Source organism: Eublepharis macularius, chromosome 9, assembly GCF_028583425.1.
Source record: "Eublepharis macularius isolate TG4126 chromosome 9, MPM_Emac_v1.0, whole genome shotgun sequence".
NCBI classification, from domain to species: Eukaryota; Metazoa; Chordata; class Lepidosauria; order Squamata; family Eublepharidae; genus Eublepharis; species Eublepharis macularius.
Genome location: NC_072798.1, coordinates 43,154,719 through 43,179,831, shown reverse-complemented (window position 1 = coordinate 43,179,831; position 25,113 = coordinate 43,154,719). Strand labels below are relative to the sequence as shown.

Below are 25,113 nucleotides of genomic sequence, written 5' to 3'. Positions count from 1 at the left end.
ATTGCAGAGTTTCAGATTCTTACTGAATTCCAAGTAGATTTTATTTGTAACTTGAAGCTGAGATCCTATACATTGAGAAACAGCCAATAGAAGTTAACCTGATTGTCAGGCTTGATTGGGATGTGATGAATTACTGAGCCTTCACTAATATTTGCTTTTCTCTTTGCATTTGCCAGTTGGAATCAATGATCTTCAAAAAGATGCGTTTTACATCACCGTGACAACAAGCCCCACTTCTGAACACCAGCCAGGATTTCTGTCTGTCAGCAAACTCCGCCTGAGGTGGGCCATGATGACTCAGAGCCGAGTGGTATCCCTGAAGGAGACCAAGCCCAACGTCAGCCAAGGGGAACTGAGACGCTTGCTTTCCAGGATCAAGTTTACTGATTTTACTCACAAGGTAAGATCATTTAAACAGTTCCAGTAAAGCCATGCAGACCAAAAGCAGAACTGGCATTGCTGTCCTTCTGGAGAGAAAGCACAAGAATCTCTGGGCTTGAAGATCTGGTAAATTACAGAACAAAGTGCTGAAAGAAGATTCAGAAGTATGTGGGAGGGGCAGAAAGATGGACCCTTTGTTTTGTCCATGGTTGCTTTGTGGTTCCTTTGCACTCCATGGATGCTGCTTAGGTAAGGCCACTGTAACTTAGAGTGGATCAGCATGCTACCCTTAACAAAATGTAAGGTGGGTCCCACAGTGGATTCCTTTGCCATGATTTTTGGACAAGTGGGTAGTCCATGAGCAGCAGGTCAGATTCCAGAGTGATGCTTTTCACAGTGATCAAAGGAAAAAATGTGTTTGTCCGTTAATCACAGAGCATTTTTCTGTGTATGAAGGCATGATTCACTGGAGACTTCTGATTTCTGAAAAGGGGATTGCATACAATTAAACTCTATTAAATAGGATTATGGGTTCTTTACCTTCATATAAATTACAGATAGGTTTAAGTTTTGAAACATAACCAATGCTAGCAGTCAGTAAAGTCAGGCACACACTGAAGCCCAGACATAGTTTATGGGCTCGCTTCTTATCTCACAACCTTTGTGGTTCTGGGGGATTCTGGGCATGTGCTCAACTTGCATGAGAACCAACTACTGCTTCTGATCATCCTGACTTTATTTATATCCCACTTTTCTTCCCCAAATGACTTAAGACATCATTCGCTTCTCCATTTTCTCACAACCACCACCCTGTTGTTGGGTTAAGCTAGAGATTGTGACCGGCCCAAAGTCTCCCAATGATCTTCCATGGGAGACTGGAGATTCATACCCAGGTCTCCCAAGATCTTAGTCCAAAACTCTGTCCTCTATGCCACACTGGCTCTTTGACCTTGTGCGAGGGGATAGTTTCTCCAGGGTCCCTTGGAGTGGCTCATTGTATGCAATTTCAAATCTGGTGCAGTGAATGTGGTGCAGAGTATTTGGTTTTGCCTCACAGGAGATGAGATCATCTGCCCTTCTTGCCTGAAGACTTACAAACACCTGCAGCCAGCCCTGATATGCCTGACTTTGACCCTCTCTCTCCTCTCCCTTACCACTGCCCAGTTCTAGGCATGTGACTCTTCAGGTTTTCTGAGCAATGGGATAAAATTAAGGTCCTCCATAGCAACAGGCCAAGCTAGTCAGAAAAACTCTGTGATACGTTCTGTAAGTGAAGAATGGAGACTGGAAAAAAAACAGCAGCTAATCATACTTCTGGAGGGCTGGAGAGGCTGCAATGGTGATCCTCAGGCATCCGTATTTGAAGGAACGCTGCTGGACCCCTTCACTGCTATTCCCTGCCTGCATGCTTCCTTCTGGGTTGATTGGACGTGTAAATTTATGCTGAGGCACAAGTGTGTATATTATATGCAGATATATAGAAATATATATATATATATATTTATGAAGTGCTTCAAAAAACTCCTATTTGTATCTGAAATGCATTATGATGGCCTCTCCTTTTTGGCCCACACACAATTATATTTTTCTCCTCATGGGTTCCTTCAGCTTTTCTACCTCCTTTGTGTTGGGTCACAGATGTATCCCATTTGGTTCTTGCACCCTTCTGTCCCCTGATCTATCCTGGCCTCTTGACCAAAGCTGGATTGCATTATGTTGAACAATTGTGTATTCTCCTGCATTCATTTGGCAACTGCCTCTCTTTTCATCATGCTTTACAGTTTTCTTTAACTACAAGATAACAAAATCATCAGTGTGACACAATGTACATTGTCTCTGTTATGAAAAATGAACAGTTTCTGCCTGAAAAACTCCAGTGTCTTGCACTTAATGCCCTCTTTTGATGCCACTGGTGTCTCTTCAAGAAGAACCCGGATTCTACCACATTGCTGAGTAACTGGCATCTAGCTCTGTTGATGACCTTTGGAGTAACAGTTGCAGGAAGAGAGGGTTTATGGCTGGGCCATCAGTGCATTTTTCCTGGTATACTCATTTCCATATATTGGCCTTAGAAGCAAAGGGTGGCTAGATGATGCAGAACATCCAGTGGAGGATGTTACCTGCACAGGCTGCTTCCAACATGAGGAAGTGGCTAGGGTCCCCAGTCTCGTTGAGCCTGTGGGATTTTTAGAATTTTGAGAATGGGGAGTGGAAGCCACCACAGAATGGCTGCAATGGAGACTCGGGTCAGTCACAACAATGGTTGCCAAGAGATTCTGGGGCCAGTCACAAAATCTTGGGAGGTTGTGAGCCGAGCATCCTGCTACAATAGAGGCAGCTGTTTCCAAATGAGCATTTCTTGCAGACACAAACTGATGCCTCCTGGGTTGTTCTGAAGCACCTCCTGATCCAGCGAGATGGAGGACTGCCAGAACTGGCTGTTGGCTTTGGGGGAGAAGGAGACTCACCCACAGCTGGGCAATGTGGAGCTCACGTGCGTCATGTCGAAGATCACTGTTTTACCATATTAGGCCCCATACATACAACCATAAAGGTTATATCATTGATATTAGCTTCTGTCAACAATATGTACATGGTCAAGCCCCACAATACTTATTAGCAAGTATTAGAAATTACAACTCTTGTGATCCAAGGAAGAATGGAGTAATGGCTAAAGGTAGTCGAGGGAATAGCACATTACAGCCTCTTACCATTAATATTATATGGACTATATATGACTAACAGTGCAGTCCTAGATGGATAGCCGTGTTAGCCTGTCTGTAGCAGTAGAAAAGAGCAAGAGTATCTGAAGACGTGAGCTGCGGCTCATGAAAGCTCATACCCTACCACAAATTTTGTTAGTCTCATAAGTGCAGTCCTAAGCAGAGATACACTTCTAAACCCATTGAATTCAGTTAGAAGGGCGTGACTCTGCTTAGGACTGTACTGTAATTGTAGCCCACATAAACCCATTAGTGCTTTTTCCCTTCTCACTAGTGGTTTTTGGCCATGTCAGAGGGCCAAAGGCTGTGTACAGCTGATAGTTTTGAAAAGAACTACTTCCTGTGTTCAGTGTAATAATGGATCTGCTCATCTTTGTGTGGTAAAGTGTTTGTCTCTCCACTGTAGGATTTTTTTTAAAAAAATGTTGTTGATCCACAGATCTCTGCCTCTCTTTTAGGGTAACCTGTCCTCTTTCCAACTGTTCAGTGCTATTTTTACCCTTTCTAGTTTCTATTAGTAGTGAAATTGACTAGATCAGAAAGGATCTTCCGTCTGGTCTAGTAAATGTCATCCCTGCATAGGAGTAAGGAAAGTGCCTGCAATCAGAAAAATAAAATGAACAAGCTCTTTTGCTCCCCGAGTCCCACTACTGTGGCAATACTTTCCTGTCTTCCATTGTTCTCTTACAAGCTCTAATGCTGGATCAGGGCTAATAACCATGGTAACAGTAAAAGGAACAGTCATTCCTGTTGCTCCACAGAAATAATCATTCGTACACAGCCATTTTCTTGTAAATGTGTCTCCATCATTATCTCTTATCCTCAATCCGGCAGGAGGGGCCTTGACCTTTCCTTGGTAATTCCTGAGCATTTGATAGAGTGTGTATATGTAGAATGTGAGTTTATGTAAATAGATTTGTAAATACTAGCACAGGCCATAGCAAGTGCACTGAGACCAATTCCTAGACCTGTGTTTATAAATAAAGGCAAAAGCTAAAGACATGAGGACTGGTTCTAGAATTTCCTTCTCTATGATGCAGTCCTAGATGGCAAAATTGGTAACCTTCTGAGGCAGATCATACTCTGCCTGTAACTCATAGACTTGATTTGTGTTGTTTGGTGACACTGGGCCCTCCATAATGTGAATTGTTTATCCACAGCCTGTCCGCACTTTAAATAAAGATCTTGTCTCTGTATTGTTTGAACTGTGAGCTGTAATGGAACAAATAAATATCATGTATAGCATTTCTCAAGTGTGTGACTTCTTTGTCCCACCTTCTCTGAGCAAAGCACAGGGGGGCTTGGGAATTTGATGTCTTCAGCTAACTCATAAAATTTCAGAATGGGAAGCAGTTCAAAATGAAAGATGGTTTTTTTTTAAGGGGAAAAGTGGGTGGAAAGAAATTAGGGACCTTAGAAGATGTGGCTCAAACTTTTTGGTTTTGCAAGTTTTTGTAGCACTTCAGAACTTTAGCCCAAGGGGGTAGGCAGTGGTTCTTTGGGTCCTTTTTGAGGTTTGAAAATGGCACTTGGTGGGGGTTCAAAACTCTCTCACCCCATGCTCTGCAGTCCTGATCTGAATTAGGCTCCTGTGTGCCAGACAATTATTTTAAAAAGTGTAGGGAGCTCCAAACACAGAATTCCCAATTTACATCTGGTTTAGCTTTCAAGGAGAGAGACTGAGCATCATTGAAACTGCAGGCTGGGTATTTTTACAATAAGATTAGGTGCATGAAAATGAGAGGCAGCATGAAGGGGGTGAGAATGCCATCTTTCTATTTTTATTCTGCTCTTCCTCCAAGTTGCTGATGGCTGTGTACATTGTTCTCCCCTCCTTCATTTTGACCCTGCAATAACCCTGTGAGGTACCTTAGGATGAGAGAGACAATCCAAGGGCAACCACTGACCTTCCCTTGATCCTAGCTTTCCTGGCTCCTAGTCTAGCATGTTTGCCATCCTATTACACACCTTCCTGTTCCTTGCCGCTTCCATATGCAGATTCTCTCCATTTCAGCTACAAAATTGCTGGTCTTTTTTGGAACACCCAATCAACCTTTCCCCATCCTTGATACACTCTTTCCCCAAACAAATTATCAGTTCCTGAGCAAATTATCAAACAGTCTGAAGGGGAGTTCACATTACCCATGGGCCCATCCATATCAGCACCATTTATTTCCCTTTCCACACAGCCACCATTACCCCTGTGCTGCTGGAGGGCTTTTCCAGTTTTTTTTTTAAAAAATGGTAATTTGCTAGATTGCTGTAGAGTCATAATGTTATACTGGCCTCTTGCCACAGTGTACTTGTTTATTGAGTCCTAAGCCATGGCCATCATGCATCAGTCTCTGGCTGGCTTTGGAGCACCTTCTGTCAGCTTCAGAGAAAGTTGGGTGTTGAGCACCACCACGTTCCATCTTCTCTAGCTCTATTGTCTTGGAAGCTGGTGCTGGTGCTACCTCTTCCCTCAAGCCTTTTAACTTCCCTCTACCCACAAGTGCTGCCGGAGCACGGCCAAACCTGTGAGGGACCAATAGTGCTCTTCAAGCAGTCTCCCCCAGCCAGTTCCCCACCATGATGCCACTAGACTGCTGACAGTCAGATGGCTGGCTGTTAAAGGGCCAGTTGTCATTGTTTAGCTAGCTGGCAATTGGATCTTTGTACGCTGTGTCCATGGCCCCAATGGGCCTGGTGGATTCTGTCCCCTGACCCAGTTTCTCTGAATTCCAAGCTTTCATTTAAAAAAGTCAGTATTTAGCCTTTTCATTGTAGAGGTATACCTTTCCCCTTATATCTCTGTAAGAAAAATGGCTAGAGAATGATCTTTTAAAAAATAAAAGCTGGGAATTAAGACAAACTACGGCATTGTTGCAATAAATCATCATAATGCTACAGCAATTATTCATTTTTTTAAAAAAAGCTGAAAAAGCACTCTTGAGATGCATGCTGGAGCGGAGGGGGGGAGACATGAAGGCTAAGGCAAGGATTGTGCAGGGGAAACTGCCATGCATTTGAAACAGGGCCAGGGCCTTTTCAGTCCTGGCCCCAACCTGGTGAAACTCTCTGTCTGAGGACACTCAGGCCCGCCAGGATCTTGTATCATTTAGTCCTTCATTGCCGAGCCTTCCACCGGTCTCCCTCTATGAGGTGTTATGGAGAGTCCACTGCTGGCTGCCCCAGAAAGGGGTACAGTATTCTATCTATCCGCTACTACCTCCCCTTTTTTGTATGCTGACGGGCAGGAGTGCAGGAGCGCCCGTCTTGGAATGGTTTTATTGATTGCTGTTTTTATGCTGCGATTATTGTTTTTATGTTGTATTTTAATCAATGCTGTACCTTGCCCTGAGCCCACTTGTGGGGAGGGTGGGTTAAAAATATAATAAATGAATAAACAGCAACAAGAGCAACACTGTGGAAGCAGCCTTTGTTTGTTTGTAAACTTTTTGATTAAGGAAGTTTAAAAGAATAGTGTGTTTAGGGTATAAAGGTATAGAGGTTTAGAGGTATAAAGTTTTCTTTAATATCCCTAAATTTCCTAAAACTTATGAAAATGCAAGTAATTCACTAATCATTTGCTACACTTTGCCCACACACATAAAGAAGACTCAGGATTTATTATTTTTAATCCCACCATTCCTCCAAAGAGCCCCAAATGGTGTACATGATTCCCCCACCCCTTTACAACAACCCTATGAGGTAGGTTAGGCAGCAAAAAAGTGACTGGTCCAAGGTCACCCCATGAGCTTCATGGCTGAGTGAGGATTTGAATGTGGACTCCCCACTACTAGTCCAGCATTCTAACCACTACACAACACTTCCCTGCCTAAACAGTTACTAAACATGGAATTGGTTTATTATGATCCAGATGTTGGGCAATTAGAACACCTTTTCCACATAGCCACATTTGGTATCAGCCCCTCCCTGATATTCCTCTGAAGAACAGCTGTACAGCCCCAAGCAAGTTAGCACGCTGATTACTCTGTTGGGTTGATGCATTCTTCCGTGCCCAGCATAGTCCCCTGTGCCTCAGATAGCAGCCACTACCGGCCTCCCTATCACCTACCCCAAATGGCCCCAGCAGAATCAGTGAAAGAAGCCAGAATCCCAGAGAAAGGGAATGTTTTGTTCAGAGTTCTCTTGCAGTCCCACTGAACTGTCTCCAGTCTAACAGGGATCTTCCCCCAGTGACTTCCCCAGGACCTTGTTCAGCTCTGTGTCTGGCTCCCTCTGAAGCACCTTCTGCTGCAGTTCCGAGTAGAAGTCAACACTTTCAGAGACAGAAGGCAGCGGTTTTTCCTGAGACTGATCTCTGTGGTGGTACTGTGGCTGCATTAAGCATTGGTGGTGTTGAGACTCATCTGCATTGAAGCTCCCGTCGCAGCATTTCTGATGATTGCGTTTGAACTCCAGCACTGTCTTGGTGTATGTGTTGAGAGTTGTAACTGCAGAAGCCATGCAGCAAGTGAAGGAGGCCCAGGCCATGCTAAATGAGAGGAAGGAGGAGCATAGAGTTTTATTTCACAATTAACCAGAATGGGGAGCAAGAAATGGCGCTCATGTATACAGACGCGAGGCACAGTCTCAACAAGTACTGCTCTAGGCTGGCAGAGCTATCCTGATCACTGCATACATCTTCCAGCTCTTCTCCCATTAGACGCGCCCTGTGTGAACAGCTGTGGAAGACTCTTGGTTATGACTAAAACAGAGTCCAAGAGCCTCACAAATAACTATTGTTTCTGACTTCATTTCTGATGACCATCTGACAAAACAAGCTTTAGCTATGAAAGCAAGAATAAAAACTGATCTGAAATGGGCCAGGGGAGCTATTTGTCCCATTAGGAAAACAGAGAGCAAGAAATTACGTTCCCTGGCATAACTCCCCTCCCTTATAATTGTTGGTTACATGAATTATGGAAGCCGGCATGCAAAGATACTTTGATATGCATTTGCTGACTTTCCTCCCCGCAGCTTCAATATCAAATGAAAATGAGATGCCTCCACTAATGGTTACTTCCGACTCAGATTGAGGAAGTCAGCCGGGAGCCACATGGAAGCTCCTGGCAGTGAGAAATGGAGGTGAGGAGGAGTTTAGGGGAAGGGAACAGCTTTTTTTCAAACCTCTATGCAATTTAACGTATTAAGTAAGCATCACCATCAATAACTGAAAAATGAAATTGTTATTTCCATTGATCTGGTAAGTTGTTTAAAAATGTCTTAGTTTTTTAAATACAAACAAACGGGAAAGTCTTCCTCTCAAAGACACACAAAAAAGGGAGCCGCCAGGCTCAAGGAAGAACACCAAGGGGCACCAATATGAAAAATTCCGTTGTTAATACCAAACGCCCATACAATAATACAATACAATATAAATGCAATACAAAAGGCCAATGTAAGGCAAAATTAATACATCCGTGAGGTGGCTTAAATAAGCCCGTATGCCGGCAGTCCGTAAATGAGTCCAACCGGCTAAACCGGGGAAAGGCAGTCAACACAATGCATCTGTCAAACTGAATTGCAGAAAAAGGGTGTGGACGACGAGCTGGGTCGACCTGTTCACTACTCGTTTCAGAAGTGCATTCTTCTTTCTTCAGGCCAAAATCTATGTGAACAAATCACAAAAGGAAAATTTTCACGCCTCCCCAAACATTTCAGCAAACAGTATATTCCCTGTGTGAGACTTACTAACAAGGAACCGCTCTACACCTTCCAGTTCGAGTCCTTAGAGTAAGTATGACGAATCATTGGGATAAGGGATCTAAGCCCCTCCCATGATTTATACAAACGCTGGTCCGAATTCCATATAGGTTAAAGTGAAAGTCACCGAATTCGAATCTGCTGCAATTTTGATCACAAAACTCCTGCGACGCTATACAATGCATCCTAATGCAAAAAATACAATCAATACAATAAATGCCTTAAAAAGCACTGAGACTGAGACTACGTTACCTACTGCTTATGAATACTAAAACTATGTGAATGCATAGAAAGATTCAATATGCCAAAACCCTTGCTGAATGTATGATGGTAGTTCCAAACCATTGTGTGAAGAACGATCATAAAAAAGATGAATAATCCAGCTCATTGTTTAAACCACCAGGAGACACTGTACGGAGGTGGAAGATCCAACGCGCCTCCGCTTGTAATAAGAAACGGTTTGCATTGCTGAGTTTGTTAACAATTTCCAGGACCGTAAAAACTAGTTCTCGCTCATTACCATGGTGGGTCATAGCGTCACAGGAGTTTTGTGATCAAAATTGCAGCAGATTCGAATTCGGTGACTTTCACTTTAACCTATATGGAATTCGGACCAGCGTTTGTATAAATCATGGGAGGGGCTTAGATCCCTTATCCCAATGATTCGTCATACTTACTCTAAGGACTCGAACTGGAAGGTGTAGAGCGGTTCCTTGTTAGTAAGTCTCACACAGGGAATATACTGTTTGCTGAAATGTTTGGGGAGGCGTGAAAATTTTCCTTTTGTGATTTGTTCACATAGATTTTGGCCTGAAGAAAGAAGAATGCACTTCTGAAACGAGTAGTGAACAGGTCGACCCAGCTCGTCGTCCACACCCTTTTTCTGCAATTCAGTTTGGCAGATGCATTGTGTTGACTGCCTTTCCCCGGTTTAGCCGGTTGGACTCATTTACGGACTGCCGGCATACGGGCTTATTTAAGCCACCTCATGGATGTATTAATTTTGCCTTACATTGGCCTTTTGTATTGCATTTATATTGTATTGTATTATTGTATGGGCGTTTGGTATTAACAACGGAATTTTTCATATTGGTGCCCCTTGGTGTTCTTCCTTGAGCCTGGTGGCTCCCTTTTTTGTGTGTTAGTTTTTTAAATGGCTGCAAGTTGGAATATAGGGTAGGGAGAGAAAATCAGGAATGGAGCTTTTTTCACCCTGGGAAAAGTGTTGTGGGCTCACCTGTGGTATTTGACAATCCTATCTAAGGACCAAATTGCATTCATATTATATGTTACATTCTGCTCACATCCTCCACAGGTCACCTGCAAGGCCTTTCGCTGAGACATGCCTTGCAAGTTTTGTGCTCTGAATTCAGTTCCCAGGAATGCATAGAGGGTGCTTAAGCAACCTACACCCCCACAAACTCTGGACACCATTTTTCCAACTTGGAAGGGCCCTGGAAAGCCACTATTCACCTCAGTGGAGAAACTTACAGGTACTGATGGCTACAAGTAGGTTTTCCTAATGGGACAAATAGCATCCCTGGCCCATTTCAGATCAGTTTTTATTCTTGCTTTCATAGCTAAAACTTATTTTGTCAGATGGTCATCAGATACAACTACACAAATGGATTCAGAAGGAGGAAAAATTGTGAACAGTGGGGGTTAAAGGGTCATGGAATGCAAGAGGCACATCTTGTGACATTTCTATGCGAAAATCAAACGTACAAGTTAACCACAGTGGACATTAACAATGGTATTGGTTTAAGCCCTGGTTAATACAATTACATCTACTATTAAATTCTAATTCAACAATTATTTATGCTATAATCTGCTAATCTTTGAGGTGCCACACAACTCCTATTTGTTTATAAGGACGGAGAGCAATTGTAATACCCATTAAAATGCATTCTGCCATGGATTTATCCCTTGCTGTGAATTAATGTATATAAATTTGAAGGAAGTAAAAGCAAATTATATTCCAGGAAACAACAGGTTATTTTCCAAGTTATTTTCATGTTGTGCTGTTTAGGATACAGTGGATAAGGGGTCAGGCAGGAAAGCTGTAATATTAGGAAGAAGTACCAACTAGGACAGGGACTTCCCACTCTATAGGAACTTGACACCCACTGCCATCCTAAGCAGAGATACACCTAAATGAAACTATACTAAACACTTTGACTTCAATGTATTTAGAAAGCTGCTTCTCTCCTTCGGACTGCACTGTTACTGTACCAGATTGTTCCATCTAGAGCAGCATTTTCCATCTTGTGGGTCACTCTCTCGACTCAAAAGTGGATTGTAAAGCCTATGAAAGAGGATCTTGTAGTTTTATTGATTTGTCCATACTCTATTTTTTAAATGGGTCACCAACCATACCAAGTAAATTTGGAGTTGTGGGACACCATATCAAAAAGGTTGGGCGCCATATGTAGAGTAGCATTGTTTTCAATAGCAGCAAGCCAAATATCCCCAGAAGTACACCAGCAGGGCATGAAGGGGTTCGTGCCTCCCTGTTTGTCCCTTCCAGTACCCAGAGGTATACTGCCTCTATACACGAAGGTTCCATTTAGCGATCATGGCTATGAGCCAGCAATAGATTATTGTCAATTTGCCTCATCCTTGTTAAAGTCATCTAAATTAATACCTTTCATCCTATATTGTTAAGCATATGTTATGTAAAGAAGTCTGTTCTATTGTCATTCCTAATCTTGCCCATCAGCTTTGCTGGCTGACTATAAATTACAGTATGCTAGTATTATGGAAGGAGGGAAAATTCTCCTGCCTCACTTCTCAATGAATACTAGTTGCTATTTTATAACTACCCCAGGCAGAAATCATTTGGGGTGAGATACAAACCTTTGCTAGGGTAGAATTGTATTTCAAAAATGAGAGTGGGATTAACTGGCATCTGCACCACTTAATGGGGTTCCAGCAATTCCCTTTTGTACCATTATATTCTCTGTATTTATCATGTGTGAAAATTACATGAATGGAGTATAGCTACATCCTGCAGTGCAACTGTGAACAAAGAATGATGTAGACAAAGATGTCTAGAGCTTGAGTAATGTCACATGTGGGAACTGCAGTGGCAAAAGGGGGATTTACAACATTGGAAATGGACCCATTTGGAACTCAAAGAACTTGTCTACTTTTCCATGGAAATATTTAGCCTCTGTCCAAGGTGTTTTCCACATGGGGGACAGGCTTGTGTAATTTTGCTGCTGCATCTGTCAATATGATGGGCTTTCACATGGCAACTTTCCCCATAATTTTCCTGCTCCAGTCCCTGCTATAAGGGCTGTTTCAGTTTTTTTAAAAGTTGGCAACTGAATATCATTGTAACAAAAAAGTAAGTCTCTAGACCCTTTCATTGCAGAAATATATCTTTCCCCTTATATCTCAACAATGAAAAGGCCTTTTTTAAAGAAAAAATGAATGCTGGGAATTCAGAGACTGATTTATACTATTATAATAAGATATTCAGTTGCTGACTAAGGTAGGAAATGGCCACTGAAGGGGCAGGGGCAGGGGCAGGCAAATGACTGCCATGTGGGTGGGACTGAGAAAATCTAAAGTTTCCCGCCCAGATAGAAACCATCGAGGTTTTGCTGTGATCCTCAAAAGCAGGTTTGGGAAAGATCAGGGGACAGCTAGGGGAACCCCAGGAGGTCAAATAATGCACCACAATGCTGTGGGGAAGCAGGAAAACCACTGGTGAATAGGGGGAAATAACCCTTGAGGAAACTGCCCAATATAACAATTCCACTATAAAATTCCTCTGATGGAAAGCTTAGCACATGTCTAATTTCCCCAGATCCTCATCATCTTCAAATGGTGGTCTGGGGAGGGGGATTGGAAAATTATACAACTGAATCCCCAAACAACTCATGGCTCAGGGTGCTAAGCAAGATGCCTCTTCCAGCTGTTAAACTAGGGCCGAATCCACACATCTCAAGTTTTCCGCTTTTTTCCCACCCATTATTCGCTTCTCAGAGGGCTGTTCACATACTCTTACCTCAATCCCGCCATTCTCTCATGTCTTTCGTGTTGCACCTCAGACGAATTTGTCATGCGTTCAAATGCTTCTCTTGCACGGTTCTCACCGTGGATGTGGACAAATAGAAACGTTTCACAAGGAGACCGCCCCCTTCAAACCACCCCACTTCCATGTTTGCAGCCTTTCCGGAACACCATCCCTCTTTGCCGTGCAATTATCAAGCTTTTCCACTCTCTCCACAGCATGCCTGCCTGCCCACCCTTTCCCTTTTTTTTTAAAAAAAAGGGGACTTTCCCAGCATTGTTGCACAATCCCGGCCATAAATCTTAATCGGGGTGCTCCAAAATCCCCGCGGAGACATCAAGTGGTGGCGTCATTTCCATTTCCATGTCATTTTTAGAATGCCGAACAGTCGGAAATATCGGTGGCTGTTAAAATTAATTTTTTTTAACTGTTGAAATTACCGTTATAGCAGAAATCCATCATTCTAGCATTACATTCAAGCGTCAAATAATTAGTCTGCCCATTTGGAGAGTTTGGATCACCCCCACCTTAAATATCAGTTCAAATTATCCTGCCAGAATAATGGTCCAATGGATTTCAAGGAAGAAGGCATAGAATAACATTAACCAATCACAGGCATCATAGGGGTGTGGCCTCGCCATAGCAATTTAGCAAAAAAAACGCTATAGCGGAAATCTGATGAAAAAATGAAAAAAAAAAAGAATGTGATGTCATCACCAGCGGCATTGGATCTAAACCTGCCACATGATTGTATTGCTGGAAACACACATACATGCATGCATATATCCATATATTCACAGCTCAATCAATCTCACTATATCTCTACATGAAATAACTCAGCAATCACTATACATATATCAATCACATAGGCCTTAATCATAAGGAACTAAGGATATACTGAACCAAACAAAATGGAGTCTAAATGAACTTTTGAATGGAAACATGGCAATAAGCTAAGATCTAGGGGATTTTTGCTGATACATGATATTCATATGAGTAATGATAACAAATATTAAGGGATCAGAATGACCAGACCGTTTTACAGATGTCACGATCTCAGCACAAATTCTGCAAATGTTACAATTTTTAGGTGATTTCCAGTGCCAGGAATGACTCTGAAGAATCTCATTGGTGAATTTGAATGGGTTGATGTAAGCCAAAACTGTATAAAAATGAGCAAGAAAACCATGGAGTCTAAGAAGCTAGGAAGAGAGAAAGGAAGGAATACCTCCTTGCTATCTCTCTCCTTTTCCTTTTCAGATTGGCAAAACGCTCTCCCATTCTTTCCATCAACGAGAATCTCTGGGACATCTCCAGGATTGGTAAGATGATTTACTATGCCTTGTTCTTGTTGTATTGTTGATCAAGCTATTGCTATGCTAAGACCATGCTGTACCATGATACTTAAAGTCTATGTAACCTATGCAGAATGATTTAAATAAAACTTACTGAAATTTATGTCCAGGCCTGTGTTGTATCCTTGCTCTCTCTTCATTTGGGAAAATCTGACTCAGCTGAAGATATATCAAAGATCCCCCCCTTTCGCATGGTAAACTGTTGGCTAGCAACCAAGCTAACACCGTATTGTGCGATTCTACCAGGGATGTGGACGAAGTATAGCGCGAGGCAGCGGCAGTAAGAGAAGGGATGTGAACACAGACTGCGACATTGCGGGATAGAATCCAGCGCGATTAATGCACATGAAAAGCGGAAGGTAGGGAAGTGTGGATTCGGCCTAGCAGTCCCCAGCAATTAAGTACAAGTGTAAGGCTTTCAGGTCTTTGTCATTGCTAACAAGCCAAGTGATGAGTACAATGGCAGTAAATAGAAAAGTATCACAAGAATGGGCATCCAGGAGCCGGGTCTTGTAAGCAACAGGTGATTATCCAGACTGAATTTAACATTAGTTGATGATATGCTTTACATTTATATTGTAAACCACTGAATTAATGTCTTGAACAGGGCTGATACAAACAAATGAAAATTAGCTCTGGTTTTTAAAATGAGTTCAGAGCTCATTTCTCTATACATTATATGCACTGCCATGCTAAGAAGTGGTTCTCTGAGTGGCAAGGATGTAAAGGCCCCTATGCAGGGCTGATCTGAGTACTCCTGATGTGCGCCCCCCCCCCCCCAGCTCCCTGTCCCCTGGTTTGAGCTCCAAGGGACCTTGCAACCCCCAGGTTCAATCTGAACAATTTCCAGCAAAAAGATCTTGGTGAAAGGGCTGAGAAACATTTCAGCCCAAGAACACTGGAGGATCCATCAGGGTAGATAGGGAGCTAGATGGACTAATGGAAATGAATTGACATAATGCAGTGCCATACATTCAATATGTTAGGAAAAGTGGTAGAACATATTTCAGTAAGTAAAAAGGGCACATACTAGAAGGCCCAACCATAGTCCCATGAATGTGGTCTCCAGTCCTCTGGCCCCAAGTTAACAGTTGCCTGGAAAACTTGAGTGTACATCATGTGTGCCACCATCCCAAGCAGGCCTAAGTGGAAGCAAACAAAAGAGAGTTTTGACAACCGTGTTCCTTTATGCTGGGCCAGTGTTTGAGACTGCCTGAGTCCACTCCAAAATTGGTGTGGGCAGGGACAGGGGGAAGAAGGAAGTTGTTGTAACTGCAGCAAAAGAGAGAGAAGGAATAGGACTGATTAAAACTGTGGCCCTGTTGGAAACAGTGCTGCCTTGTTATTCTTAAATCTTTCATTAAGGACACAACAGAAAGAAAAGCTGAAAGTGGTAGGGGAAGATAATAAAAGTAGGTTGGCTGGTGGGTCCCCTTACCCTCCCAGTTCCTCCTTGCTCGCAGGCATGCGTGATGACATTACTTCCGGGGTGACATCATCACACAGGCCTGGGAGCACACCCAGGAGGTCTGTTCCCCCACCTCCCCCTCGCCCAGGTGAGTAGTGGCGGGGGGGGGTGGAGGGGGGGGAGCGGGAGATCTCTTGCTCCCTAGTGAGAAGGAGAGAAGGAAGCAGGAAAAATGAAGAGGCTATGGGGGCTGCCAGGAAAGGGAAAGAGGAAGTCACGGGGAATGGAAAATGAGATGGCCTCTGAAAGCCATTTCAGGTCCCCCGCTTGTACTATAAATTTTAAGCAGACAAGAACTCACCTGACAATACTGAGGAGACGGCAGCAAAGGCATTGAGCTTGAGCCCACAAACCGGGTTTCCTGTGTATATCATCTCCACCAACAGGAGGATGAAGCTAATGAACAGCAAGCTTATATAAACCATCTCTGATCCAAGTGACAGCCAGAGGATTCCTATTGTGGACAGTCAGATGAAAGAAACCACCCAGCGTTACAGTGTGGCAGAGCAAATTCTCTTCCTCCTAGCCTCTTTAAACTAGTGTGTGTGTGGCGGGGGGAGATTTTAGAAAGGCCTGCACAACTTGTCCACCCCCCCCCCCAATTAATGAAACACACCAACCTGCCAGATGTTTGACAGAATACCCTATTTGTGCTTCCAAGCACGTAGTGAAACCAAGTAGTTTAGCAAGCCCCTAATGAAACACCATATATGGCTGGTGGACTGTGTTTGCCGCAGTGGGTTACACGTGCTGAATTGCCCTGTTCAGCTAGGATTCCAACATGTCTCTGAGGGTAGGTGGATGAATGAAAAAAAATAACTTGACAATTTAAGGACTTTCGGGCATTCGTAAGCTTGCAAGCAGAAGCTGCCCTGACCTGGATGGCCAAGGCTAGTCTGATCTCATCTGATCTTGGAAGCTAAGCCGGGTCAGCCCTGAACAGTATTGGGATGGGAGTCCACCAAGGAAGTCCAGGGTCCCTCCCTACATACAGGCAGCCAATGGTAAACCACCTCTATTTGTTTCTTGCCTTGAAAACCCGGGGGGGGGGGGGCGTGCCATAAGTCGACTGTGACTTGACAGCACTTTTTACCACCAAAGAAGAGCTAGAACTAGAGACTTGAAGAGAAAGAGGAGGTGCAAGCTCCACCAACTGTAACCTTGACCATATACTGTGTACTGATTAGAGGTGAAGGAAGAATACACTAGGAGTTTTTGCAGGTCTCCATTTGTAGTTAATAAATACAATCCCTTTCCTGGACCTCTGAATCTTTTCTTCAAAGTATTTGTGTGCTTTCTATGATGTTCAAAAATGACTGGTCAGTCATATTTTCATTGCTATTTTACGCATCAAAACTAGATCATTTTTTACTGGCAATTTTGATGAAACCGGAAACAAGAGAAGCCAGGAGTCTTTACAGCAAAAAAAATCATGAAATAGACATTTTACAATATTGCTGCTGACTTCAAAGCACCGGCTGAAGATGAAAAATAGTTTGTGCCCCCAATGCACCCTTCCCATTTGGTTGCAAGGTCATGCCTGTCCAAAAAAGTGTTTTGGCCAAACAGTCCAACCAAAACCTTTTGTTCCTACCTCTCTCAGCTGGAGGTGAAAGTTCAATGAAGCTGCGACATTTCTCATCTACAAGAAATAATAATAATAAATTCTCCAGGCAGTGTGCAAGAAGGAACGGTCAGTTTACTTAAATTACTTCCTGAATCTAAACTATATTCATCCAGGGTTTTTCTAGATTAGATTCTTCTAGATTCTAAGAGTAAGGGGATGTTACCCAGAACATGTGAAGGGCCAATATATATCTATCTATATTGCAGACTGCATTTTCCTGGTTCTCCCAAGAAAGACCCAGCTCCATTTTAAGAAACTGGTCAGTTGTGTGGCTTCAGGAAGGCAAATGTGGTTTCCACATGGGAACCGTCTTCTGGGGTTTCCTTGTTGCTGATGCAGCTGCTGATACAGCACAGTGGCAACATGGCAAGTTTCCCCACAGTCTTCCTGCCCCACTCTCCTAGTAGCAGCCACCACCACCCCACCCTCCAGGCCACTGGGGCTTCTTTAGATTTCCCAGTTGCAACTTGGTGGCAGGCAATCTCCCAGGGGTTTGCCTCGCCAGCCAATCACTGGCAATAGACAGAAGGTGACAAACTCCCCGGTGATCACCTAACACTGGCAGGCAACCTGGAAAAGCAGGAACCGGGTGCACTCCTAGCAGGGAGCAATGACATCACTTCTCAAACTCCTGCAGTGGTGACGTAAGACACTGGAATATTCTTTGGAAGGATTGTTAGGATTGGAGGGGGCCGTCATCTGACTTGGGGGTTGGGAACTATAACTGTAGCACTGCCCTAGAGGTGGGAGGTTCCAGAGATTTCAAAGGGTAGGTATGAATCTATGCTGGGAAGATTTGCAGTTACAGATCTCGCTACACTGAGGCCTGCGCTTAGATGTAAGTTGGCACCATTTGGAGGCTTTAGGAAAGTCTTATGTAGTATAAAACTAGTTTTATTGTTTTATGTCTGTGTGACTTCTGATATCTGTTGTCTGTTGTCTGTATTGATTTGTTTGTGTTGCATGAAACCATATAAAATATTTTTTAAAACATTTGTCTGGTTGCTTGTGTTCTCACACCCTGGGGTCTGGGGTCAGCCTGTGTAGCTCCTTGAGGCTCCTCAAAGTGATGTCATTGCGCCAGCCACAGGCATACTCCTATGCTTCGCTGTCTGAATGTGCTCCTCATGAGGCATACTCCTACCCCTCATGAGGCATACTCCTATGCTTCGCTGTCTGAATTTGCCCCTCATGAGGTGTGGGAGCATGCCCATGGTCGACATGAAGATGTCACTTCCCGTTACCGTGATTCTTCCCAATATGATGTGTCCACTCACAAGCATGACACATGACAAGAGATCTGAATGCTCTCCTTATTTTTGCCGCCTACAAAATGGTTTACTTATGCATTTAGTTATATAATCAACTCTCTTGATGCGATGCCAGAATATACAGAAGCCAGTAGGTGGTGCAGCCTCAGGGGCAGCCACTGCTGGCAAAGGCCAGCATTTCACACCTGCTGTCTCCTCCATTGCAACAAGCTGTCTCTCTCTCACACTCACGCACACATACAGAGGGAATCAGTGCACAACTGTTCAGTGTTTATTCAACCAAACACATCTGAAGTGTCATACTGAATAATGAAGTAAAATATGTTTTCAAATAAGTATTTTTGAGTAAAAATCACAGAGCAGGAAAGGAATTCTAAAGAAAAGAATGTAAGACTAAATGAATGGAATCTCTTCATGCAAACAGAGAACTGATGATAAAACAGGAATTTATCCATCCCTCTGCCTGCTTGGAAGAGCATTGATGGGAGCCCCCTGCTGTCTAAACAGCCTAGATACATTTTAAGTCTACCACTTCAGAGATTTTTCTCAAGATAGTAAAAAGGGATTTGAGGTGCAACTAGTCGGGAAAGCCCCTCAGAGGGGAGAAGGTGGTATAGATTAGAATGCCCTCACGCCTTCCCTGGCGAACATCTGGTTTACTGAACTCTCCTATTCTGCATAAATACTTGGGTTACACTGATATATTTCCTGCCCACAATCAAATTCAAGTCTACACAGGAGTAAGTCCCTCTAAGTTCAACAGGATTTACTCCAACTTATCGGTATGCCTAGAACTGCATGCTGACAGTGCAATCCTAAGCAGCGTTATACCCTTCTAAGTCCATTAACTTCAATGGCCTTGCAAGGGTGTGACTCTGCACTGGACTGCACTGTTAATTTCTTAACTTAAGGTGGGCCTTCTAAACTCATACAACACAACTGTCACCTCCTTAATACATCAGGAAGCACACGGAGAGGGAGACAGGGAACACTGGATGTTAGTTCATTTGAATGTGTGTACATTTATAATTTCCCATTCCCTTTTCTTGAAAATAGCCAGTTCTTTGGTGTTCAGACTCCTCTCCATTCAGTACTAGCAGCATATTCCACTGAGGCAACTGAATAAAACTGCTAAATAAAACTGACCACACTTGATTCATCCTCTAATCATAAAACCATGAGGTGAAGTTAAATCGTGTAGGTTTCAGGGGAAACGTGCTTTCCAGGACAGTATTTAACACCAAAGTTTTACAGGCTCAAGAGGGGGCATTTCACAACAGAAAAAGGCAGGATTGCCTGGGCAATCCTCCACAGAGTTACCTTGCTCCTAAGTCTATTGACTCTGTTTATGTTGAAGAGCTTCTCCCACCTACCCACACTGTTCTCCCTCTCCAAACAGCAGCCCCAGCAGCTGCAGTTAGAAAAGAAAAATGGCCCAGAAAGTCACCCCCATTTCCACTGTCCTCCTAAACAGGCAGCCTTATACATAACCGGTCTGGGCCTTCCAGACCTCTTGATAGGCAAGGAGAGAGATGTGGCCCTTCTTTCATCTTACTGTGCCCTCTGTGTGTGTGTTATTTTCTTTCTTTTTTATCATTTGAAGATGAAGGCTCCTTCCACTCTACAAAGTAGGCTAGGCAGGCTGGTTGTCACAAGAGGGAGGGAGAAAGGGGCAGAGCCCAACTGGCCTCTGGAATTTTGGTTGCCCCCCCCCCCACAAATGGCACAGCAGTCCTTCCTTACAGTGGAAAGCAAAGCCTTTGTCTTTCTTCATGGACAGACAAGGGTGGGGAGAGAATTAGGCACAGGCAAAAACCAAAATAACCCTCTATATCTGGGGTTGCCAACCTCCATGTGGAGCCTGGAGATCTCCCAGAATTACAACTGGTCTCCAGACTACAGGGATTAGTTCCCCTGGAGAAAATGGCTGTTTTGGAGAATGGACTCTGTGACATTATTCTCTGCTGAGATCCCTCCCCAAACCTCAGAATCTACCCCCAAGATCTCCAGGAGTTTCCCACCCCGGAGATGGCAACCCTATCTGTGCCTCCCATGTTCTAAGGCAGCTATATTTACAGAAGCAACCTGACAGTGTTACACACCCTTTTCTAATCCATTCTTTCAAATCTGGATAGGGCAGTTTGCCTAGGCAACCTTCAATGCTCATGCCTCGTCCTTTATGTTCTGAAGAAGAAGCCCACACACCCCGTTTTCCTATGCACTGACACTAAACCCCCCAAGAGTGAAGACATTTCCTCTCTGGAGTCATTACCTGGTCCTTCTATGTTCTCCTCGCAGGAAACCCACATGCCCGCATGAAAGTACCGGAAGGCAAAGCGATCGTCGCCAGTCTCCCAGCTGTAGTGCACCACATCCTGGGCTGGAAAGGAGGAATTAGCAGTCACTCCATCGGGCGGTATGGGGACACCAATGCACTTGGTGGTCTTGCTCTTCCCGCACAAAGGCTTGGGGACTTTCTGAGTTCCCACACACCAATAGCTGCTCAGCAGGGCTGTGGTAGACAGGCTAAGGGCCAGCAGGTTCAGCACCACAGCAAGGGCAGCACGACGCCAAGGCAGGGTCCTCGTAAGCTCCATCTGCAACCAACAAGCAACCATATGAGACTCCCCTATTGCCCTGAATGACTCCAGCTTTTCTGCAGAACCCAAGACTTTACCAGCATTCTGGTCATAATGGAACATGTTCACAAGGAGTGTCAAATGAAAGGCAGAAGCTCTATCTCTTCAGCCTTTTCAAATGGCATTCAACAAAAGGTAATGGGGGAGAGTACAAGATAAAAGAGTTGTCTTGAAAGACAGCATATATGAACGTGTAACGTTTGTGGGAGCTGACTTCGCAGTCCCATATTCCCTGAGAGCCAAACTACAAGAGATGAATTACACAAGGAGGAGCACGTGAAGGGAGTCGCAATGTTAGTTGGGAAGCTGAGTTTTAAAAGAGATCGGAAGGCTTTGTCAATTTCCCCTCTACAGAGCCAGGGAGATCAAGAAGGTTTGTTTCTTTCCTCTTCACCTCTTAGAAGAGGAGGTGAAACTGACAGAGCCTTAGGGAGGAAAAGAGGAAATTAACAAACTCTCTGAGCAGTGATCTCCCTGGCTCTGTAGAGAGGAAATTGAAATGGTTGGGGTAGCCGAGGAACTACCCACATTGTAAGTGCGGCAAGGTGGTTAAGCAGCGATTATTTGTAGCAAGTAATGCTGATCATGCAGCTCTGTGTCAGAGGCACATAATCATATACCTCATCATTCATAAACTAAGAGAACACCCTCTTCCTTCATGCTCACAACTATCAGTAATCTAGATTGGAATCTCCATTCCATAACCATGCACTGAAATTCTAGATTGAACCTTCTATTTATCTACCATGACTGGTACAATTAGTTGCCAAATATCATGAGTTCACTCATTTGCAGAAAATGATCAGGAATATTCGATGGACAGGGAAGTTGAACACACACACAAACACATGAAGCTGCCTTCAACTGAATCCGCTCATCAGTCCATCAAGGTCAGTCCTGTCTACTCAGACTGGCAACTGTTCTCCAGGGTCTCAGGCAGATCTTTCACATTTCCTACTGCCTGGTCCATTTTAACTTGAAATGCTGGGGATTGAACCAGGGACCTTCTGCAGGCTAAGCAGATGCTCCACCTCTGAGCTTAAACCTTTCCCTTAAAGTTTGCTTAGATGAATGGATATTTTATAGATCCATAATATATTCACCACCCTATTTTTTAAAAACAGGTTAAATTCTTTGTATTAAAATGTGAGTAAAAAGGAACAGACACAGAACTTCAAGACACATGGTGGTATCTTGCATGTGTACCTGTGTTCCCTCCCCTGAAGGCAACTAGCTCTTTGAAGTGGCAATTAAAGTTGGAAAAAAATAGTGTGGGGAGGATATTCTGGAGAGAAAGGGTTAACCCTCCTGTATTATGGCTCTGGCCTGAATGGGCCCCATACTTTAAAAATCCACAGCATTTGTTCAGAGATGTTCTCCACAGGTCACATTTAGCTTTCTTGACCCTCAGTCTGAATAGGGCTCTGAGAGAAAAGGCCTCTGTTCATGCCATTGTCAAAGGGAGGGGGATTCTTTTTATTATTTAAAAAGGCCATCCCTACAAACTTAACATTACAACTACCAGGGCAATTTCCTTTCCAAATGGCAGACACCTATCTCATTATATTTGTACCACCCTTCCTTCAAGAAGCTCAAGATGTCATACCTGGATCTCCTCCCCTCCATTAAAAATCTGACAAATATCTCTGACAAAATGCTAGCATTATTTCCTGTGTGTCTCCCTCCATGGCTATCCCCACTTTTTCACATAAACCAGCAATGACCATATAGCATATTGGAAATAATCAGAGAGTCCACTGAATATTTGTATGTGGGCTGCAAAGCTACTGAGAAATGTGGGGCAAATGCGGCATCCTAGTCTGTGAAGGATGAGTAGGGGTGCTACCCACAGATGAAGAAGTGCTTTCTGGCTTGTACATACCCTGAAGAAAGAAGATGAGTTCGTTTCCAGACTCAGTGCTTGGCAATCCAAGTAATTGCTGCAGCACTGAGGCTGAAGCTGCCCCAGTAAAACTTTTGATGGTTTCACAGCACTGAACAGTAAGAGGTCTTTCTGCATTGGAAGTAGCAACTGCACAGAAAATTGGTCCATGGAAAGTAACAATCATGAAGCCTTTAAAAACAAACGTCTATTGATAGCTCCCTTAGGAAAAGACTGAAAGTCAGTCATGTTCCTGAAACTGATTCTCATTCTGACTGAGAGCCGAGCTACAAGTGACGCCTGACACAGGTTGGACACGTGTCGGCTTCCCTCAAGTTTTGATGGGAAATGTAGGCATCCCTGTCTTGCAGCTGTAATGGAGAGCCAAGCTGTAAAACCAGGATGCCTACATTTCCCATCAAAACTTGAGGGAAGCTGACACATGTCCAACCTGTGTAAGGTGTCACTTGTAGCTTGGCTCTGAGATCTGTGGGGTTGGTTGTTTAACAAGCATGTGCTTAACACATGGCTAGTCACATTCATATGAAATCTGAGAGGGCTCCAGCTCTAGTCATGTCATGTGCAGCTAGTAACTCACAACAACCAGTGGCTCCAGAAGGTGATACATATATGCATCAAAAAATTCAATTAATTAATTAAATTAATTAATTAAATTGCTGTTCATTTGGATTGCAAGATTCAGGTCCAGTAACTCCATAAAGACCAACTAGATTTCCAGTCCTTCAAGTCATCACAGAACTGAATCAATTGTGTGGATTTGGTGGGGCAGAAGAATAATCCCGAGAAACAATGGCCCCCCTCCATGGTTAAATTAGCATATTGGATTTTTTTTCTTGTACTACTGATGCTAATTTTCTGCACTTCACAAACCTGCTGTATCAAGCTAATTACAACATGTAATAATTTCCTAACTCGCTGGACAAGAAAGAAAGACAGAACAGATGGGACAGAAAGAATGGAGGGAAAGAAGATAAAGGGTCACTCTCAATGGAAACATTTTTTCTTCTGCACAAATATACCATGCAGGAATACACAAGAATCCACATGGATTTTGCGGTGGCAAGGTAGGGAAGAGGGATCTGTGAGCAAAATACTATAGTCTTTCCTGCTCTTGTTCATGGATCTTTCCTCCAAGACCCATGTGGTTTTTTTACTCCAACACCAAGCTTGCTGCACATATTTCAATACGTATAATTTATAGAAGGAGTAATGTTATTTCTGAATCAGCCCCAAAGTAAGAAGAATCAGACTGGGAGACAGTAAAGTTGGCTAGAGAGAAAATCCCAACTCTTTTGTTTGGAAATCTCCTGTCTATTACAATAGCCTGATAACACACGATTGATTACAGAGTCTCGTTCTTTCCCAGTAACACCAAGAATATAATTTACCTTTCTGGAGGCTTCTCCAGTTCCTGCAGCTTAACGTGAAAGCAGCATAGAAAGGGGGATTCGGAAACGGCCTGTATTTTCCCACATCTTCCAACTACAAATGGATGGAAAGTAACAAACTCATCCTAACCCCACATACTTTTTCCCTCCTTCTCCCAGCTCTGCTTTCCCACCCACCCACCCCTGTTCCTCTGTGATTATTAAATGCCATCCAGCCAAGTCAGCATCTGTTTGCGGGAAATGGACATTTTATAATCCACAATGCAATCACAGCACAGCTGTTCTGGAAGATTAAGGAAAGAACGATTGGTGTTGCAGGCTGGGATTAAGCAGGAGAGGTGACCTCTATTCACTGGGGGACCACATTTCTAGGGAAAGCACTGAGGTGTCCATTGGTGACTGAGTTGGCAACTGGTTCAGAATCAGGATGAGTTGGTGGGTCTCTCTCAATCCAGATGCAATCAACCCGAGGTACAAAACCCCGGATGGCCGCAGCTGGTGCGAATGTCTCTCTCTATCTATAACCTCACTGGAGAGGCAGTGAATTCAAGAGGACAGCAAAGCTAAAACCATTTCGCATACTGAGAGTTATTCTTTCTTTCTGATCAAAGCTGAGGCTCGTTGCCATGAATATGCACACCTCTGT

General features: G+C 43.6%; 2 protein-coding genes across 3 annotated transcripts in view; one reads left to right on the top strand and one right to left on the bottom strand.

Moving 5' to 3' along the window:
• FAM234B (family with sequence similarity 234 member B) overlaps positions 1 to 4,349 on the top strand; it is a 45,298-nt gene extending 40,949 nt beyond the window's left edge. Inside the window, exons 12-13 of one of the 2 annotated variants that reach the window (XM_054989272.1) lie at positions 177 to 400; positions 1,546 to 4,349. In XM_054989272.1, coding sequence (XP_054845247.1) covers positions 177 to 400; positions 1,546 to 1,551 — 230 coding nt within the window. In that variant the 3' untranslated portion in view covers positions 1,552 to 4,349. Of the gene's footprint in view, positions 1 to 176; positions 401 to 1,438 lie in introns of both variants that reach the window. The other variant, XM_054989271.1, reaches the window with a different exon arrangement.
• A 2,916-nt stretch (positions 4,350 to 7,265) lies between these two features.
• Positions 7,266 to 24,530, bottom strand: GSG1 (germ cell associated 1). Its single transcript, XM_054989022.1, has 6 exons — positions 24,468 to 24,530; positions 20,810 to 21,134; positions 17,234 to 17,281; positions 15,941 to 16,093; positions 15,202 to 15,313; positions 7,266 to 7,584 (listed from the first exon to the last, which is right to left on the bottom strand). Exons 2-6 carry the CDS (start codon positions 21,132 to 21,134, stop codon positions 7,266 to 7,268), a joined length of 957 nt encoding a protein of 318 aa, XP_054844997.1. The 5' UTR covers positions 24,468 to 24,530.
• Positions 24,531 to 25,113: the final 583 nt, after the last annotated feature.

What these genes read in the sequence shown, in the direction of transcription:
- GSG1 (XM_054989022.1), bottom strand. Translation starts at nt 21,134, where the DNA reads ATGGAGCTTACGAGGACCCTGCCTTGGCGTCGTGCTGCCCTTGCTGTG. An exon ending in TTCACCTCCAGCTGAGAGAG is followed by an intron (nt 16,094 to 17,233) that starts GTAGGAACAAAA and finishes TGTCCACAATAG; the next exon opens with GAATCCTCTGGCTGTCACTT. An exon ending in GACTATGGTTGGGCCTTCTA is followed by an intron (nt 7,585 to 15,201) that starts GTATGTGCCCTT and finishes CCTCTCATTTAG; the next exon opens with CATGGCCTGGGCCTCCTTCA.